The 18,474-nt window shown below is 52.7% G+C and overlaps 2 protein-coding genes across 3 annotated transcripts; one reads left to right on the top strand and one right to left on the bottom strand.

Moving 5' to 3' along the window:
• The first annotated feature begins 3,199 nt into the window (after positions 1-3,199).
• On the top strand, positions 3,200-10,299 carry Dok4 (docking protein 4). Of its 2 annotated transcripts, none has more exons than XM_045152436.1 (8): positions 3,200-3,511; positions 6,755-6,862; positions 7,009-7,123; positions 7,370-7,489; positions 7,586-7,775; positions 8,421-8,529; positions 8,711-8,834; positions 8,932-10,299. In XM_045152436.1, the coding sequence occupies exons 1-8, from the start codon at positions 3,446-3,448 to the stop codon at positions 9,048-9,050; spliced, it is 951 nt and encodes a 316-aa protein (XP_045008371.1). In that variant the 5' UTR covers positions 3,200-3,445; the 3' UTR covers positions 9,051-10,299. The 2 variants fall into 2 exon arrangements, with proteins under 2 accessions (XP_045008371.1, XP_004670777.1); XM_004670720.2 differs by having other exon boundaries at positions 8,421-8,559.
• Positions 10,247-18,176, bottom strand: Polr2c (RNA polymerase II subunit C). Its single transcript, XM_004670722.2, has 9 exons — positions 18,043-18,176; positions 17,840-17,889; positions 15,892-15,960; positions 15,681-15,733; positions 13,079-13,207; positions 12,691-12,742; positions 12,369-12,537; positions 12,129-12,203; positions 10,247-11,267 (listed from the first exon to the last, which is right to left on the bottom strand). The coding sequence occupies exons 1-9, from the start codon at positions 18,126-18,128 to the stop codon at positions 11,123-11,125; spliced, it is 828 nt and encodes a 275-aa protein (XP_004670779.1). The 5' UTR covers positions 18,129-18,176; the 3' UTR covers positions 10,247-11,122.
• Positions 18,177-18,474: the final 298 nt, after the last annotated feature.

Here is an 18,474-nt window from a genome sequence, read left to right as displayed (position 1 = left end):
CACGGGGACATGGAGATCTGTGGGGGCGCTCCCTGCTGGCCCCTGATAGCAATCACCTTGGTAGTGGGAAGTGCCCCTGATGGGGGCGGGGTGGGGGGGTGGAGAGAAGCCGCCACAGATAGGATCTCAGCTGTGATGTGGAGATAGCCAGATGACAGTGGGATGGTGTCCAGGTAGGGCTGTCCCTGCAGCCCCGATAAGATCCAATCTGTCAGGGGTGGGGCGGCAGGGCCAGGCAGGCAGAGCTCTGGCTCTGCCATTGGCTGCCAGCCTCAGCGAGTCTTGTTTGTTCTGGAGCCAAGCCCTCCAGGCAGAATGCAGGGAGGGAGCTCAGTGGCTGCCCATAGGGCAGTGGGTAGGGAGGGCCCTGGGATACCCCCACACCCTCCCCACAGGACACTGTCCTTCCTGGGGAGGGGAGCAGAGCCCTGTTCAGCCTGGCTCTCTGTGAAGGAGCCTGTGGTGGCTTTGCCCAGAACAGGCACTGTCTCTGGGGGAGCAACCACATTGGTGCCAGAACAGAGGAGGGAGAGAGGCTCTTACTACTTCACAAAACCATGAAAGCGGTTACTAGACACCCAACTGAGCCTGTCTGGGTGTGCAGGCCTCACAGGTCACATGCCCGGAGCTAGGGAGGCTGTACTTCAGGCCACATATTGAGAGGAATCTATACCCTGAAATCCTGTGAGAGGCCTGTGGTTGCTTTGGGGGTAAGCAGAGGCTGCCCTCTCCTCATGATACCCATGGAGCCTTCACAGGGGCAGCTTGAGGACGGACTGCCTCCTGCTTAGCACAGTGCAATCCCTTTGGGTGACGGATTGGGTGGGTACCCCCACCTTGACCCCATTGCCTATCAAACCTGTGTGTCCACCTCTTGGCCCTTCCTTCTTCACCTTCCCAACTCTTTGCAAAACATTTTGGGTCCCAGGTTCGGGCTTGCTCTTGCAACCCATTAAGGACTGAGTGAGGCCAGAGGCCCTGTGACTCAGGGCCAGAGTAAGCTGCTAGGCCCCTTGACTTCCCCACAAAGATTGCTCTTTCAATGGTTTCTTTGGGTGGGGTTTACTCTAGGGCCAAGTGTGGGCCTGTAGACAGACAACAGAAGACTCTGATAGCTTCAAGGCCCATCAAGTCCATCCCTTGTGGGTGCCCAGGGGTGATGGCTCGTGGAGCTAGCAAGGAACAGCATGCACTGGATACATCTTGTGGTGGTTTCGTGACTGGAACTGGCCAGGAAGGTCTGGGGTATGCAGGCAGGTGCCTCCTGGCTTCACTTTTTCATTTCAAGTGGTTAGATTGGTCTGGAACTTGGGGCAAACCTTATGCTTCTGCCCCCTAAGTGTGGGGATTATAAGTGTATGCCAACATACACAGTTTAGCTTCACCTCCTCCTTTTCTTTTTTTAACCACTGGGGAAACTGAAAAAGTGGCTTGCCCAAGACCAACAGTCTACTTGATTTGTACTCCTGGTGGTGCCTGGGCTACCTCGAATGGGCAGATCTCAGTGGCTTCTTGTGGTTGTTGGTACCCAGGCCTGCTATAATGTGGACCTTAGCCAGGGGCCAGCCTGCCAGTCATCTTGGAGGGAACTCCATGGAGCCAGTATTTGCCCTGGGGACAAAGCAGTCCCAGGGGTAGGCAGTGGAGACAGAGCTGGGGAAGTTGACTCCCATCACTGTCAGAACTCAGGTGCAGCATGGCCCAGGGCTGGGACCAGACCTTCTGGGAAGGACACAGAACTTTTGGCTGTGGGAGGGTCTTGGATCCTGGTGCTGAGATGGAGGGAGTAGAGGGCTGAAGGGACCATGAGGGGGGTGTTACTCCACAGCCCCACCCCTTGTTGACCTGTGCCCACTGGGGTGTCCCATCTGTTTCTTGTTAGGAACTCAACAGACAGGTCTCTAGGATATTAATTAATGCCAAGTTGCTGGCAGATCTAGCAACATGTTTGCCTCAGGATGCCGTCCAGGCAGCACAGATGTCCAGCTGACCCCTGCAATACTATTGCATTCCCAGCCAGTGATCCTGGACACACAAGAGCCATGCTGCCGGCACACCCCTGCTCCCGAGGCTCAGTGGCAAAGGAGGCGTAGGTGGTGGTCAACAGCCAGAAGTGGCCGCGGGACACTGTTCCAGCCCCGGTCTGGCGTCCATCACCTGTCCCACAGCTTCTTAGTCCTCCTTGACTGTGCTGCCATGGACTTGCTGTGTAACCTTCGTCCAGGGGCTTAACCTCTCTGGGCGGCTTTCTTTCCCTGTCTTTAAAATGAGGGTGTTAGACTGGGTTACTGCCGAGATTGCCCTGGGTCTGTTAACTGATGCTGAGTCTCCCTGCTGAATCCCCCTTTCCTACTCCATATAAAGGTCCCCTGGGTGTCCATACCATCCCTGCATCGCCTAGGCTATGTCCTGTGCCCCTCCCCCCAGTTCTGCTGTGTTCAGGACATGACCTGTGCAGACTCGGTAGTCTTTTGGGATCCAGACCCCACCCTCAGTCTGGCTCAGCTTCCCAGCTTGGGGTCAGGGCACTGAGCTTCTGTATTCACAGTGGCCATCTCCCGAGCACATTCCTCAGACTTATCTAGGGGCCCCGCCCCCTGGACTCTGCCCTTCCACCCAGGAAGCAGCAGCACCCAATGGAGCTGCCTAAGCCCAGGAGCCCGGAGCAGGGCCTGGGTGCCCTGAGCTGCTGACTCCCAACCTCCCACCGGGGCTAGAGAGGACCAGGTACAGAGAGGGTGGGCAGGAGGGGGGTTGGGGGATCTGTGAGCAAACTGTCTTTTAACCTCGGGGAGTGAGCGTCCTCATAGTTGCTGGAGCCCTGGCCACCTCCTGGGAGCCCCGTCTCCATCTCCCAGAAGCTCTCCGCTGGGATTCCTGTGCCCAGGAGTGGGGGTGCACTGGCAAGTTGCCCTAAGTCTACTCCAAAGTTGCAACAGGAGAGAGGGGCCAGGGGCTGCTGAGCAGTCAGCCCAGGGCACTCCAGGACAGGGTGCCTCCCTTCTTCCGCCTGCACCTCCACCACCAGCAAAGCTGAAGCCAGCCCTCCCAGGAAGGGGTTAACTGCCAGCCCCAGCCATGAGGGAGGGGACTGGGCTGGACCATTTTCCTCGATCAGCCTCCACCTCAGATTGCCTGAATGGTTCTGCCGTCCTGGGGTGGGGAGGAAGGGAAGGAGGAAGGGCGGGCGGGTGGAGGGAGGAGTGTGGGAAGAGGAAGGAAAAAAGAGAGCGAGACATCGAGGGGTAGAGAAAGATGTCACTGTCTCTAATCACCCTGTCATTTGGGTTTTCAGCAGGCGCTGGGCGAAGGAGCTGCTAGAACAATGCTGAGGCGAGAGAGGTGAGGAGCATCTCGAACAGGTGATCGCAGAAGACCAGGCCACCTGGGCACCCCTCTGCCTCGGCCCAGCCCAGCCCAGCGCCCCAAAGACAGTGGAGCAACCATGGCGACCAATTTCAACGACATCGTCAAGCAAGGCTATGTGAAGATGAAGAGCAGAAAGCTCGGGGTGAGCCACCCGGGTGGGGGACCCTGCCAAAACACATTGCTGAGGACCAGACTGAAGGCATGGCGTGTGGGCGCGCAGTGCCCGCTGGTAATGGGCACCATGGTGTGTTTGTGGTTCGAGGCTTCTTGCCACTGGCTGCCTGGCATGTGCTGGGCTGCTGCAACCCCCGCCCCAGCCAGTCTGGCTGGCATCCCAGCTGCTGGGCCGGCAGCGGTGGCAACCCCTGCTATTGTTGAAGTTGTGGTCCACAGTGGCAGCGGGGGTAGCAGCAGCGGGAGTGGCTGGAGAGACACACTGTCTAAACCCCCGGCCTCCTCCTCCCTTCTTGCCTCCCCTTTCCTCCCCTCGCTTCCTACCTCTCTTGGCCTCTTTTCTTTAAAGTGCCTTCTCTCCCTCCCCTGCTTCTCACTGCTTTTGAATGGAAGGGCTGTCATATTTTTGGTGATTGTTTTGGATGCTAAAGAAGTGTTCGGAGAGGAAAGTAGCTGGCTGGGGGGGGGGGGCGGGGGCTGCCAAGGCTAATACTTCGCTCATCTGGTCTGTGGATGGGAGCTCAAGGCAGAGTGGTCCGCTGCTCTGGGACAGGCTGCTGTCTTCTGAGTTGTTGTGTGTGGTGACTCTGTGCTTGCTTGGAGGGGTTATACGATGAAACCTTAAGAGCACACGCCCCTTCCCACTCACTACAGTCCCCAAGTGAGGGAAGATCCCTCGAAGGCATGAGCAGGGGTCCCAGGGACCCACTCAAGAGCCTCTCTTCCCCTGCTCACCCTCCACCTTCAGTCAGTGGGCTCTTCAAGCAGGAAGGAAAGCCCTGGTGGCCGGTGGCTGAAGTCTGTTTTATCCAGGATTTCTAACCCTCCCCACTGCCTCAGGATGGGTGCATCAGCTGACCAAAGCTTCCTAGGGTAGTCTGAGTGGGAGAGGTAGGTGGGGACTCCCAGAGATTACCTACGGACCAGACAGACAGGGCCATTTTGGAGTAGGGTGAATCTTGCCCCTCCTCACCTCCCAGGACCCTTGGTGGGGGAGGGGGTGCCTTGTGTTCAGGCAGGGGCCAGCAGTCCCCCCACCCCCGCCATCAGCTGGGCCATCAGTGGAACAGGGCAGAGCTCCTGGGCACATTTGGAATCCTCTTGGCTCTGAGCCTCTTTGCTGTTCCTCTGAGACAGGGGTTCAGCCTGCTGACTTGGAGCACACACACAAAGAACAAGGCTGAGACCAGTTGTGAAGGCCCACGGAACAAGGATCCTGCTTCTACTTCTGTTCCTTACTCCCATGCCTGGACCCAGCAAGTCCCCAGAGGCCCTGTCCAGGATAGAGGTTCCCAGAAAGATGCTAGCCACAGGAAAGCCATGTGGGGGTGGGGTGGGTCAGTGAAAGACCTGTTCTAAAAGGAGCCCCGAGAACCCAAGTGGACAGTCAGGCCAGGGGAGAGGGGCTGGCAGATGGGGCGTGGCCCAGCACAGACAGGAGGTCCACTCCTACCCAGGGAATTCTGCTGCTCTCTACAGACCTGAGCCTCACCTGGCCTGAAGTGAGGGCCTGTAGTCACTCGGAGGCTGCTGCTCTGGTCTCATCCCCCAGAGGATGGGGGAGGGGCTGAAAGATCGGAGCCTGCCTCCTACCTGCCAGTCCTCCTCCCTGGGCCTGAGCTGAGCATGGCAGAGTGGTTCCCTAGCAGATGCGATCAAAGACCTGTGAGAAGTGGGGAGGGCGGGCTCTTGAGTGCATGGCTCCCTGGGGCTATGTGAGTGTGTATCCTGTAACCAGGCAACCGGGGTGCTTAGGCCCCCAAGCTGCTGGCAGCCTGAGACCCCTCTGGCAACTAACATTCATTCATTTATCCATCCATCCATCCACCTGTCCACCCACCCTGTCCCTTCATATGGTCATTCACTTGCTCAGCAGAGCTGAGGCTAGCTGATCTGGGCAGGAGGGTGACAACACAGTACAGTCACGGACTGAAAGGGGCTTGGCCGCGAGCAGCTGTGGCTCGGTAGACAGACCAGGGCTGAGCCAGGAACAGGGGTGCGAGGGTAGACTTACCTCCTAGTGTCCCAGACAGAAGCCAGAAGTGGCCTGGTTCTGAGGACTTCCGATGCCTGAGACGACTAACACACATTAGGTACACTAGTGGCATGGGCAGAGGAGGGGGCCGGGCTTTGTGGCTGTGACCCAATGGCTCCCTTCCCGCCTCTGCTTAGCTCTGGCCTATCACTGCTGTTTGCATCAATAGTGGTACAGGGATACCTGGGAAATGGGCTCCTGCCCAGCAGGAGCCAGTAAACTCACCACACAGACTGGGCTGAAGAGGGAGGGGCACTGGAAGGAACAGTCAAACCTACAGCTAATGGAGATGACTGGCTGGCCCTTCACTGGTCCGATAGGCCGGTTTGTCTCTTGAGAAGGGGACCTCCTCCCCTCCCCCCACAGAAGTTCACAAAGCTCTGGAGGATCTCAGTGGCTTAAGGCAATAGGGCATTTACAGTGACTAGGACAGGGAGGAAACCACTGTGCTGTGGGAACACCTCAGGTTATTAGCTGTACTCCCTCCCCTACACGGGCCTCTGGTCCCCACAGGAACAAGTCATCCTGGCCTCTTGTGCTTCAGGGCTGGTAAGTGCTAACGCAGGGTGAGGAAAAGCTTGGTGAGACAAGAGTAATGCTATCCACATGATACTCACCTGGCGTGGAGGACAGGGTTGTGGTGATGTGCAAGCGGTCCGTGTGCAAAGTGACCCAGCCCCTGGAGACCCCCGTGTTGTAGGTAGTCTGAGCGGTGAGCTGGGGTGTGCCTCTGGGTCCGGATGGCCTGTCTTAAATACCAGCCACACCATTTATTTTAGCTGCTACTTAAGTTCCTTATGCCTTGCTTCCTCCATCTCTGAAATGGAGGCATAATCGAACCGGCCTCAGAAGTGACCCCAACACAGAGCAGTGTGCTGGTACAGTGTAGATGTGAGCATGCCACAGCTGCTGCACAGCTGCTCCGGTCAGCGCGAAGCCATGGTCAGCGCTGTGAGCCCCAGCACAGACCAGCCCAAACGGAGCCTTTGCTGTCTGGGGAGGAGGCTGTCCCTTTGGTGACTGCTATCTTACAACTACCAACCTCCAGTATTTTTTTTTTTTCAAGCGGGACTCTAGGGAGGGGGTGTGGCACTGCCCTCTACAGGAAGCAGGAGCAACTGCAGAGCGGCGTTGTTGAGGTTAGCAGTCCCAGATCCTCTGCCTCTTGCCCCACAGATCTACCGCAGGTGCTGGCTGGTGTTCCGGAAATCCTCCAGCAAAGGGCCCCAGCGGCTGGAGAAGTATCCAGACGAGAAGTCCGTATGCCTCCGAGGCTGCCCCAAGGTTAGGGGCCTGGGCCCTAGCTTCCCTACCTGTAAGCAAAGATGACTTGCTGAGTCCCTAGGTCTGAGAGCACCCTTGGGGATAGAGCTGTGGGTGGGTCGAGAGGTACTCCAGCCTGGCTAAGTCCCTTGTGGATGTCGTCTCAGGTGACTGAGATCAGCAACGTCAAGTGTGTCACTCGTCTCCCCAAGGAGACCAAGCGGCAGGCGGTGGCCATCATATTCACAGATGACTCTGCACGTACCTTCACCTGCGACTCAGGTGAGGGCCAGGGGTTGAAGGCTTTATCTGATCTCCCTGGGCTGGTCACAGTGGTCCCCATGCCAAGACAGTGCAGGGTGGAGGGGAGGGGTGGTGTGCCCTTGATGGAGTACGGCTCAGACTGAGGTGGGCAGACAAGCAGGCGGGCCTTGCCCTCCTGTGGTGCTGACAATTCAGGCCAAGGCAGATGGGGTGGGCTGCTGGTGACCCTCAGCTGGCAGCACTATGGGGTGCTATCTTCTTCAGAGCTGGAGGCGGAGGAGTGGTACAAGACACTGTCCGTAGAGTGCCTGGGGTCGCGGCTCAATGACATCAGTCTGGGAGAGCCTGATCTCCTGGCTCCAGGGGTGCAGTGTGAGCAGACAGGTAAGGCCTGGTGTGGGTTTGGGAATAGGGAAAGGGAGGGGAGGGGGGAAAAGAAGGGGTGAGAGGGCAGCCCTACCCACTCCTCTGCTGCTACAGATCGCTTCAATGTCTTCCTGCTGCCCTGCCCCAACCTGGACGTGTACGGGGAGTGCAAGCTGCAGATCACCCATGAGAACATCTACCTCTGGGACATACACAACCCTCGCGTGAAGCTCGTCTCATGGCCCCTCTGTTCCTTGCGCCGCTACGGGCGTGATGCTACGCGCTTTACTTTTGAGGCAGGCAGGTAGGACCCGTGCACTTCCCACTCCATCCAGCCAGTCACAATGGACACTGTCAACTGTGCAGTCAGGCACTGGGCCAGAAGTGTCAGGCATTCATCAGCATAGCAACTCAGAGGGGAGTGGAGTCCTCCCATTTAACAGATGAAGAACTTGAGACTCAGGAGTAATTTGCCCATGGTAGTCAGGTCAGATGAAGCTGTTTACCAAAGGCCAAGCTTCTTGGGTTCAAATCACTGCTGGCATTGGCACTTATTAGCTCTGTGATTGCCAGTCTCCCCAGCTGTCAAATAGGGGATAATAAAAACACCTAACCTGTTACAATGATGGTGGGGCTGGGAAAGTCCCAAGCTGCGTAACTTAAGTTCTGCGCAGCCTCTCTATAACCCTGGACAAGTTTCTCTCTCTCCATGCTTCTGTCTCATCTGTAAAATGGTATGAGAGAACCTAACTAATGAGAAAACTATTCAGAATGCAGAACACTGGGTGGTAGAGATAGCTGTGTGGGCAACTTTCAAAACCCCGACCAATGTGTAGTGTGATCTTAGACCATGACCACTTTGTCCCTGAGGGCCTGGGTATAACCACAGCTGGCATTTATGAGAGCCTGACCCAGACGTGTGTTGAGTTCCCTGCCACCTTGTCCTCAGGATGTGTGATGCTGGAGAAGGACTCTACACCTTTCAGACACAGGAGGGGGAGCAGATTTACCAGCGGGTCCACAGTGCCACCCTGGCCATCGCTGAGCAGCACAAGCGGGTACTGCTGGAAATGGAGAAGAATGTGAGGGTGAGGCAATGGCTGTTGCTCCAGAGCATGGGGAGGTGGGCAGGCAGGACTGTGTGGCAGTCTCTGTGTGTTCATAGTAAGACGGGCAGGGCCTTGGGCTGGCTGTGTACCACCCCCAGGAGCTAATGGGAGGAACCCCTTCTCTGATCAGTTGCTGAACAAGGGGACTGAACACTACTCATATCCCTGCACACCCACCACCATGCTGCCCCGCAGTGCTTACTGGCACCACATCACAGGTTCTCAGAACATTGCTGAAGCCTCCAGCTATGCTGGTGAGTTGTTGCTGTGCCCCACACCCATGAACGAGGCCTCCCGGGCAGGGGCCTGTGGCTCTGGAGCTGAATTCTGAGCCTGTTTCTGTGTCCACAGGTGAGGGGTATGGGGCGGCCCAGGCCAGCTCTGAAACAGACCTCCTCAACAGATTCATCCTGCTTAAGCCAAAGTCCAGCCAAGGTGACAACAATGAGGCCAAGACTCCTTCCCAGTGACAGCAGGGCTGGCGGGCATTAATGACTGCTGGGACGCCTGTTGTAGGGCTGACTGCAACGTCCTGTGGACAGCCTCAAGAAGCTACTGGCCAAAAGCCTATGGACAGCAAGCTGTCCCTCCTTGCCCTCAAGGGTGAGGCTGGGCTTCAGCACAGGGCTGGCCACACCACATGCGCATGTGAGGGGCGAGAGCCACCGTGGACTATATACTGTTAATGGTTTTAATATATATGGCTTATGACCTATTCTGTATCAATGAGGTTCCCCCCTCCACCCCTCCCCACAAACCATACACATTTTTTAATGCCATGACCAGGCAATGGTCAAGGCTGTTTTTTGAGTATAAGAGCAGCCATTTTTGTCCTCCATGGTACAGCCCTCCTGCTACCAGGACCTGAGGAGGGGGACAATCAGAAGTCAAGGCAGGTACTGCCTGCTGGCTCTTCCTCAGCAGGCCGAGAAGCCAGGAAGCAGGTGGCTTCCTCGTCCTCTAGGCTGCCATGGCACAGGAAGAATCCAAACTTCCACTGCACCACGTGGCAGCCTTGCACATGGGAGTTTTAAGCAGAGGTGACATCTGGTTTTAAAATGTAATTTCTGCACATGCTCCTTCCTGCTCAGGAGACTGAGAAGATGCCCTCGGGGTGGGGTTACCCATTACCTCAGGGGCCAGGCAGGACTGCTGTGGGGAGCACCCTGCTGTCCCCTTACTGACCAGGGGTAAACAGTGCCCCAGCAGAGAGAGCCCCTTGCCTTGGGCTCAGCCACCTAGTGCCAGACTCCAAAACCAAGACCTTCCCATATCCCCACATGGTGCTGAGGCTCCCTGCTGAGATGCAATTAAAGCAATTGATTTTCTAGTGCTGGTATTTATTGACTACCGTGCAGAAGGGCTATCTTTCTACTCACATCAAATCTTTCGTTGTGTGTGTTTTGTTTTTTAATACTTTAGGGTTCTGATTTGTGGGAACAGACCTTGTAAATAACCACTATTCACAGCTGTGGCAGGATGATGATAAAAAAGAGGCCCCCTCCCAGAGGACCCTAGAGCAGAGCAGGGAATTGGCACAGCCAGCCCAGCTCTGTGACCCAGGGCATGACTACCCAGGGTAAGCTAGTCTGCATAGACTGGGCCTACCAGCCTTGGGAGGGAGGCAGAGCTGGCTGGCTCAGCTAGTGGCACGATGACGCATGAAGGAGATTACGTTGTGCTCTTTATTGCCAAAAATAAAAACTTTTAAAAAGACAACTACTGTTGATCAATAACTTTCCCTTCCTTTCTGTGCTGATGTCTGCTTTTCTCCAGGCTGCCTAAGGACTGCTGGGTTGGATGTGTTCTTGCCTGGAGACAAAGGATGGGGCTTAAACCTTTCCAAGAGAACCGGAAATGTGGGAGGGGCCTTTGCCTCCTCCCCATCCCTTACCTAAATGGTGAAGTCAGGGAATAACACAGCAAATCAAGCTTACTTGTGGGATGAGTGGACAGTAAGAGTTAGTGCTATTCCCAAAGGGTTACTTATCAAATTAGGGACAACTGAAAAAAGAGCCAGTAGGTAGCCTTGGCCCTGTCAGAGGGCAGAAGTGTTCATAGGCTGCCTCAGTGAAGGTTCTAGCACTCGGTAGTGACACAGAAACCTAAGGCAGAGCTGTGAAAACTCCTTTCGTATTTATGGACATACCCTGAGCAAGCCTGATCCCTGAAAACTCCTTTTGGGCAGAAAGGGGTTCAAGAGGTACAGTGAGCTGAAGTCTAGCTCAGTGCTTCTCAACAGGGAAGCAGTGCAGCCCCCTACTGGTGACCTAGGAAGCAACATGGGACACTTGGGGTTCTGAGGAGCAGATCTGATGACCAGTAGGCAGGTCCTGGGATACTAAATGCCCAGTAACAAACCACCCTGCCTAAATACCAGTGGCACCCCTGGCAATCCATCTGCAACCCCTTCTTGATGGTGCTGATAACCTGCTAGGTAGCTTGAGCAAATGTAGTCCAGAGCCCAGAATTAGGCCTCCAGAGACCTTAAATCTAGCTACTGCCTCAAACCCCCATGTCCACTGCAACAGGCCCATGGCCACTAATTTATAGTGAGTACATCACTCTGGATTTCGTGGCTTAATTGAGTCTGCAAATCACTCAGCTTCTTCTTCAATCCCGAGAGGGCTGAGAGGACAATGGTTTCAGGGCGCAGCGAGCCACACGACTCCACATTGTAGTAAAACCTAAGAGACAAGAGTGTGGCAAGAGTCCTCATGAGAGGCAGGCTGGCATGAGGCTTTGACCACACTACTGCCCTTCCACTCTGTAGGACTTTTTTTTTTTTTTTTTGGTTTTTTTGAGATAGGGTTTTGCTCTAGCCCAGGCTGACCTAGAATTCACTAGGTAGTCTCAGGGTAGCCTTAGACTCACAGTGATCCTCCTACCTCTGCCTCCTGGGTGCTGAGATTAAAGGCATGCACCAACATGCCCAGCTGGGACTTGACTTTTTATTCCTATGAGGAAACTGACCTTGGCAACGGGCTGACCACCCTTCATCTAAAATCTCTTATGCAAGCTGGGTGTGGTGGCACACATCTTCAGTCTCGGAATGTAGGAGACCAAGGTAGGAGAATCACCTTGAGTTCAAGGCCAGCCTAGGGCTACAAGTGAGTTGTAGGTCAGCCTGGGCTACAGTGAGATCCTACCTCAAAAATAAAATTAAAATTAAATAAAATAAGGAAGTAAAATCAAACCTCTTCTGCTGAGTGGTCCAGTTCTTCAAGGAGGCCCCAGCTACTTCAAAGAGCTATTGTGAAAATCCTAAAAGAGCTGTATTTCTACTCTAGGGACAATGGGAAATCAAACAAGCAGTGACGTTGGGCTATAGCTCTTCTATTCTGCAGTGTAGGACAAAAGCAGAATGGGAACAGCCTGGGGTCTCTGGAGAGTACCCCTCTCCACAGTGACCAAATAGGGACGAAGAACATGTAATGATTTTAACAACAGCAGCAGAAGCAGCTATCCTGACACACTAAGGGGCAACTACCTAACAGCCCCCTCCCCCATCCCACACTCTTACACTCACTGCCCCAAGCACGACTTACCTCTCTGGCTTGCCATTGGGGTCATAGGGAGCCTGGGACTCGTCCTCATCCAGCTCGGAGTACTCACTCTTTGGCCTGAGGTCAAACACAGCTCAGTCAGCACAGGTGCCACTGTGGCTGTTAGTGCACTCTAGCTCATAGACGGCCTCCCCATCTTTCTCACCAGCAGCCACTGCACCCTCTACCCTGCCCCTCCACTCTGTTCCCCCATCCCCACCCTCACTCTCCACAGGAACATACCATTCCTCAGGCTTGGGATACACTGTATGCCTCAATGCATTGTCTGGATCGTACTCAAAAGCCACCCCTGCAGTAGGGTTCCACTTGGCATGTTCCTTGCCAAAGCCCTTCTTGGCATAGGCTCGAAGTCTCAGCTCTTGGCCCTTCCTGAGCTTGACAATAAGGATGTCTGCAGGGAGAAGTGCAAGTCAGCCGCAGGTCAGGAGAGACCAAGTTCTGCATACTCCTTTGACCAGACAGCATACAGGCAGTGTTCTATACCCCTTGGGCTCAAATAGTGACAGAGCAGGAAGATGCCTGCATACTTGCTCCAGCCTCTTACCATCCTGCTCCACATAGTCACTGGGGTCGTTGTCTCGGTTCCGGGATGTCACCTGCAGGACAGCCCAAACAAGCATTTAGTGTCTCATCTCTCTGGCAGCTGTCTGTCCATGCCTCCAGCCTGTAGTCTGTCATGCTAGAGAAGAGGACTGGCGCTTACAGGACTTCAGCCCCACTTCATACTGCTGAAATATGCTTCTCAGTCAAAACAATCCCACAGCCTTTACGGGGCAACAGAGGACTCAGTGTAAATGCTGCTAAAATGAATACAGAACCAGTACCTTCTAGACATCAGCTTAAGTCAATGGCCACAAAGTAGATTAAAGTCTAATAAGGATCCACTCTAGGGTTACCCACTTAAGAGCCAAAATAAGAGCAAAGGCACTAACCGGAATGACCCGGGGGCTGTTGGAGATTAGGTCTCGAGAGGTGACATGACGTGTTTGGTCTTCATTGCACCGCACATCGAGCGTGAACTCCACGGAGCACTCGGGGCAGAACTCCTCACATGTACAGTCCTGAGACAGCAAGAGCAGCAGGAATGATCCATCAAGACCCGGTCACTCCTGACTGGACTCTCTGCTTCTAATAACCAGCTCCCCCTCAGTTTTTTCTGTATAAAAAGAGATGAACCAGTCTCTGGGCTCTTCTGGGCTGTGGCATTCTGGTATAACTCTCTCATGGACCTCTCAAGCTTAGAGAGAACCTGTATACCCATGACATCCACACTTCCTTCACACCCCAATGCTTCCAGGTCACCACTTGGGGACACAATGCTGACATAGCAAAGAGGACTTGTCCTTCATGGAGTATACTTCTGCCTGTCATGCACTCAGCACACCAGCTTGGGAACGTAGCCATTATTTAAATAACAAGCCAAGAAGAAGAGATAAAGTCCTTTTCAAGTTCTACACTACTAGGTTGCTGTTTGAGACAGGGCCATGTTATCCATCGCTTTTCTGTCCAGGCTAGCTGGCCTGAGCTCCCTTTTCACCCATTGACATAGCTGGTACTACAAATACCTCCAACAGCATCCAGCTTTCTCCATGGCTGCGAGGGTTCCAAACTCAGGTACACAAGCTTGCAAGGCAAGTGCTTTATCCACTGAATCACCTCCCTAGCCCCTAAACCTCATTTCTTTTCTGTCAAGGTAGGGTCTCACTCTAGCCCAGGCTGAGCTGGAATTCACTATGTAGTCTCAGGGTGGCCTTGAACTCATGGCGATTCTCTTTCTACTGCCCTAAGTGCTGAGATTAAAGATGTGTGCTACCACACCCAGCTCAAATCTCATTTCTCTCTCTCTTTATTTTTTAATTTTTGTTTTTTGAGGTAAGGTCTTGCTCTAGCCCAGGCTGATCTGGAATTCACTCTGTAGTCTCAGAACTCATGGCACCCCTCCTACGTATTCCTTCCAAATGCTGGGGTTAAAGGCATGCATCACCACACCTGGCTCAAATCTCATTGCTTTTCTTTTTAATAAAATTAATTTTAAAAAAAACATTTAATTTTAATTTAATTTAATTTAATTTATTTGAGACAGACAGAAAGAGGCAGAGAGAGGGAGAGAGAGAATGGGCATGCCAGGGCTTCCAGCCACTGCAGACTAACTCCAAACTCCTGCGCTCCCTTGCGCATCTATCTTATGTGGGTCCTGCAGAGTCGAACCGGGATCCTTTGGCTTTGCAGGGAAACGCCTTAACCACCAAGCAATCTCTCTAGCTCTCATATCTCATTTCTTGATGCATCATAAATTATTTATGAAAGAAGGAGCAGGAGTTCAGTAATGTATTTTCCAGTAGTTTGGGAAAAATGACACCATATGAAAAATAAGGCAAATGTAGCAAAATACTAAAAACTGATAACTACAGAGAAAAACAAAACATTACTTATTTTGTGTTCTCAACTTTTATGTAGGTTTTCAGAAAAAATTGTTACAATGAAACAAGTTGTTGATAGGGTTTCTTTTTCTTTTCTTTTTTTTTTTTTTTTTTTGGTTTTTCGAGGTAGGGTCTCGCTCCACCCCAGGCTGACCTGTAATTCACTATGGAGTCTCAGGGTGGCCTCAAACTCACAGCGATCCTTCTACCTCTGCCTCCCAAGTGCTGGGATTAAAGGCACGCGCCACCACGCCTGGCTGATAGTGTTTCTTATATGCACTCCACTTTTCCTTGACATAAAACATAGTACAAACCACACTCTAGGCAATAAGAGTCTGGCCAGGCTTAATTGACATCCCTGATGGGGTGTCTTCACTCCCTCTGCTCCCTGTCTTCCATTGACCCCCCCATCCCAGTTTAGCCTGCCAGGTCTGTCTGTGGGATGACATGCTCTGGAAGGAACAGCCTGCTACTACGAATAAATGGCAGCTGGGCGTGGCAGCACACGCCTTTAATCCCAGCACTGGGGAGGCAGAGGTAGGAGGCTCGCTGTGAGTTCAAGGCCACCCTGAGACTACAGAGTGAATTCCAGGTCAGCCTGGGCTACAGTGAGACCCTACCTCGAAAAACCACACACATACACACACACAAAGAATAAGCGGGCATTCTGGTGGACAGAAACTCTTGTGTGGCTAGCTGCTGAGATGCCTGGGAGCTTAGTCAATCTGACGTCCCATCAGGAGCTAGAACTGCCTTAGGTTCAAGACAACATCTCCATGTTGGCTTTCTAAACTGCAATACAGTTCAAGCTATAAAGATGTTTAGGGGCTGGAGGGATGGCTTAGTGGTTAAGGCGTTTGCCTGCAAAGCCAAAGGACCCAGATTCGATTCCCCAGGACCCACATTAGCCAGATGCACAAGGTGGTGCACGTGTCTGGAGTTCGTTTGCAGTGGCTGGAGGCCTGGGTGCACCTACTCTCTCTCTCTTCCCCTTTCTCTGTCAAATAAATAAGTAAATAAAAATAAAATATATATTAAAAAAAGATGTTTAGAAAGACCCCTTGGGAGAACTAAGGCTTCTCCTCTGCCCCCAGTCCATGCACCATGCACATACCCGGGAGTACTGCAGCTTGTCCACAATGTCATCACTAGTGAGAGGGATTAATCCTGCAAGACAAAAAAAAAAAAAAAAAAAAAAGCACTTTAAAGGGCCAGAGCCAAGCCAATACAAACGAGAACCTACTGGCCCCCTTGGGGCTGGGGGCAGGGCAGCCTCCTCCCCAACCGCAGCCCTATCCCTGCCCCCTCCTAACACCAGCACTCACCAAGCCTGTGAGCGATGAATTCATCATGAAGGACTGAAGAATTGGCATCAATCTGAACCCAGTCAATGGCTGAAAAAGGAAGACAACAGAGAAGTGTATATGAGGGCTAGCAAGCAGATTCACTTAGACTTACAGGAGTGTTCTCAGGAGTTAGCAATTGCCCAACCTCAGACACCCTAGCCATACTGCCAAAGGCTTTGATTCCACAGTGGCAGTGAGAAGTTCAGGAATCTGCATGTTAGCAAAAACCACACACTGATCACACCTTCCTAACTAGGTAAAACTGATTTAATGCAGGGTTTCCCTATACCACACAGAAGATACTATAGGCATGGAAACATATCTTTAAGATGAGTAATTCCTTTAGAAGCACTTCAATCTGCTACTCAGGCCAACACCAAAGACAAGAACAAACATTATTTGCACACTTAAAAATTGGAGAAACCAGGGCTGGCGAGATGGCCCAGAGGTTAAAGGCAGCTTGCTTGCAAAGCCTGATGGCCTGAGTTTGATTCCCCAGTTCCCACATACAAGGTGCATGCATCTGGAATTTGTTTGCAGGAGGCCTGGCATGCCCACACACTCACTCACTCTCTCTCAAACAATAAACTAAAAATCTTTTTTAAATTAGGGAAACTGCCACAAAGTACAGTGCTTATGGTTACAACCTTATTTTATGATGCAATGACTGGATCACCCACTTAGAACTCCAATGCTACTCTACTGATGAATGGTCACTGAATTCCTTCAATGGGCAAAACATACTAAGTATAAAATACCATCCCTTCTAGCAGCGAGGGTCTGTACTTTCACACATGCTTGACTTAAACACACACTTATGCACTCATAAATAAGCATCTGTCCAGAAATGGCCTGGGGCCTCATTGCCAAATGGACAGTAGGAACAATGGTCAGAAGAGGACTAGACATGGCCAGACATTACCTGCTTTGTCTGCAGTGCTTCCTCAACCCACACAAAGACCCACAATGCTCTGGCCTTTTTATTCCCTAGGGCCCTTCTCCTGGCATGCCCTTACCTCTACCTCCTACCATCCTCCACACCTTAGCAAGCGAAAATCCTGATTTTCTGCCATCATTTCCTCCCTTTTGAACCACTCTCATAAAACTCTGTTCAGACTCCCCTTCTGTCATATTGGTGCATGCCTTATCCCTAACTCAAGCCTGGCATTGACATGTACTATACATGCAGGTAAAACAGTAGATTCATTAAAAAAAAAAAAAAAAAACCTATCAGAATACAGGAAGAGAATGTGTTATATAAACATAATGGAATATTATTCAGCTATAAAGAATAAAACTATGTCATTTGCAGGAGGAAATTTGGCTCAGAAAGACAACACATTTTCTCTCATGAGCAATCTCAACAGAAAGGGGGCAGGGAGGAAAGCAAAAGGGGAGCTCTTTGGAAGAAGAGCCGGTGGGAGAGGAATAATAAGAGGAGATACCTGGAAAGATGAATATGATCTCAATACATTGTATATATGTATGCAAATGTCACATTCAAGTCCATTATATTATACAATTAACATACACTTAAAGACATCCACCAGCAATGAAAACACTTAAAAGCAAAGACGTGTTATGTGCACGGCCTCAGTAATCACTGACATCGCCTGGTAATTATCACCAGTGTCTGAACGTTACAGACGAGTAAACTGCAGAACAGTTGCTTAATACTGTGCCGTTATTTATGTCGTTTAAGAGAATGAGGGCAGTACTGGAACCCACGCCGCTGGGCAACGCATGCACAATGCAAGGGTGTTCCTAGGTGGCCCGTTGGGAGCCAGAGAGGAAAGCAGTGTCCACGGGGCCTGATCCAGGCTCCAGCGCTGCGGCTTTCTCGGCACCCCACCCAGGACCAAGGACTGGCAGCAAGAGCCCCAAGGAAGAGGTGGGAACTGGCACTGGGAGGGCTAGGGTTGCATACCTATGATGGGCACCTCGGCGATGAAGACCCTCCGAATGGAATTGGCCACCCTAAAGGAGAGAACCACACGGCGTGGGCGCGCCGCCCTGAGCCCCACGTCCCCGAAACGGGAGCCCCGGTACAGGTAGCTGGGGAAGGAACCCCGCCCGCCGCCGCGGCCCCAAGGCGGGCTTCCCGACGCCCAGCCCCTTCCCTCGGCTTACGCCAGGTCTGTGTTCTCGATGATGAACTTGACATTTTCGTCTGTGAGCTCCGTGATCCGCACCGTGGGCTGATTGGCGTAAGGCATCGCGAGCCCCGCTGGCCCGAGTCACCCTGTCGCGCCTGCCCCGTCACCGGAAGTTGGTCGGCAGGACCCTGACGCTTCCCCTACTCTTCCGGCGAGGAGCGCGCAGCGCCACCTGTAGTTCGGAGGCCGGAATTGCCGCAGGACGGGGTTTTCCAACCCCACCTGCCTCAAAATGCATCAGGTTCAACTAGGTTGGAGGATGTGTTATATACAAAACATGTACACCCTTGACTCAACAACAACCTTCTAAGAATTTATACTACATAGGCGCTTTCAGATGTAAATAGGTCATTCATGCCAGTTCTGTGTGTAAGGGCAAATGACAAAACTCAAGCCTGGTTTTTGC

The sequence above is a fragment of the Jaculus jaculus genome, chromosome 1 (assembly GCF_020740685.1).
Source record: "Jaculus jaculus isolate mJacJac1 chromosome 1, mJacJac1.mat.Y.cur, whole genome shotgun sequence".
Taxonomy (NCBI): Eukaryota; Metazoa; Chordata; class Mammalia; order Rodentia; family Dipodidae; genus Jaculus; species Jaculus jaculus.
This window is presented reverse-complemented; position numbering and strand designations above follow the sequence as displayed.

Excerpts from the sequence above, each read along its gene's own strand:
- Polr2c (XM_004670722.2), bottom strand. The coding sequence starts at position 18,128 with ATGCCTTACGCCAATCAGCCCACGGTGCGGATCACGGAGCTCACAGAC. Across the intron at positions 13,208-15,680 it reads ACAAGCTGCAGTACTCCCGG|GACTGTACATGTGAGGAGTT; the intron begins GTATGTGCATGG and ends TTGCTGTCTCAG. Across the intron at positions 12,204-12,368 it reads TATCCCAAGCCTGAGGAATG|GCCAAAGAGTGAGTACTCCG; the intron begins GTATGTTCCTGT and ends GTTTGACCTCAG.
- Dok4 (XM_004670720.2), top strand. The coding sequence starts at position 3,446 with ATGGCGACCAATTTCAACGACATCGTCAAGCAAGGCTATGTGAAGATG. Across the intron at positions 7,776-8,420 it reads TTTACTTTTGAGGCAGGCAG|GATGTGTGATGCTGGAGAAG; the intron begins GTAGGACCCGTG and ends CCTTGTCCTCAG. Across the intron at positions 8,835-8,931 it reads TGAAGCCTCCAGCTATGCTG|GTGAGGGGTATGGGGCGGCC; the intron begins GTGAGTTGTTGC and ends CTGTGTCCACAG.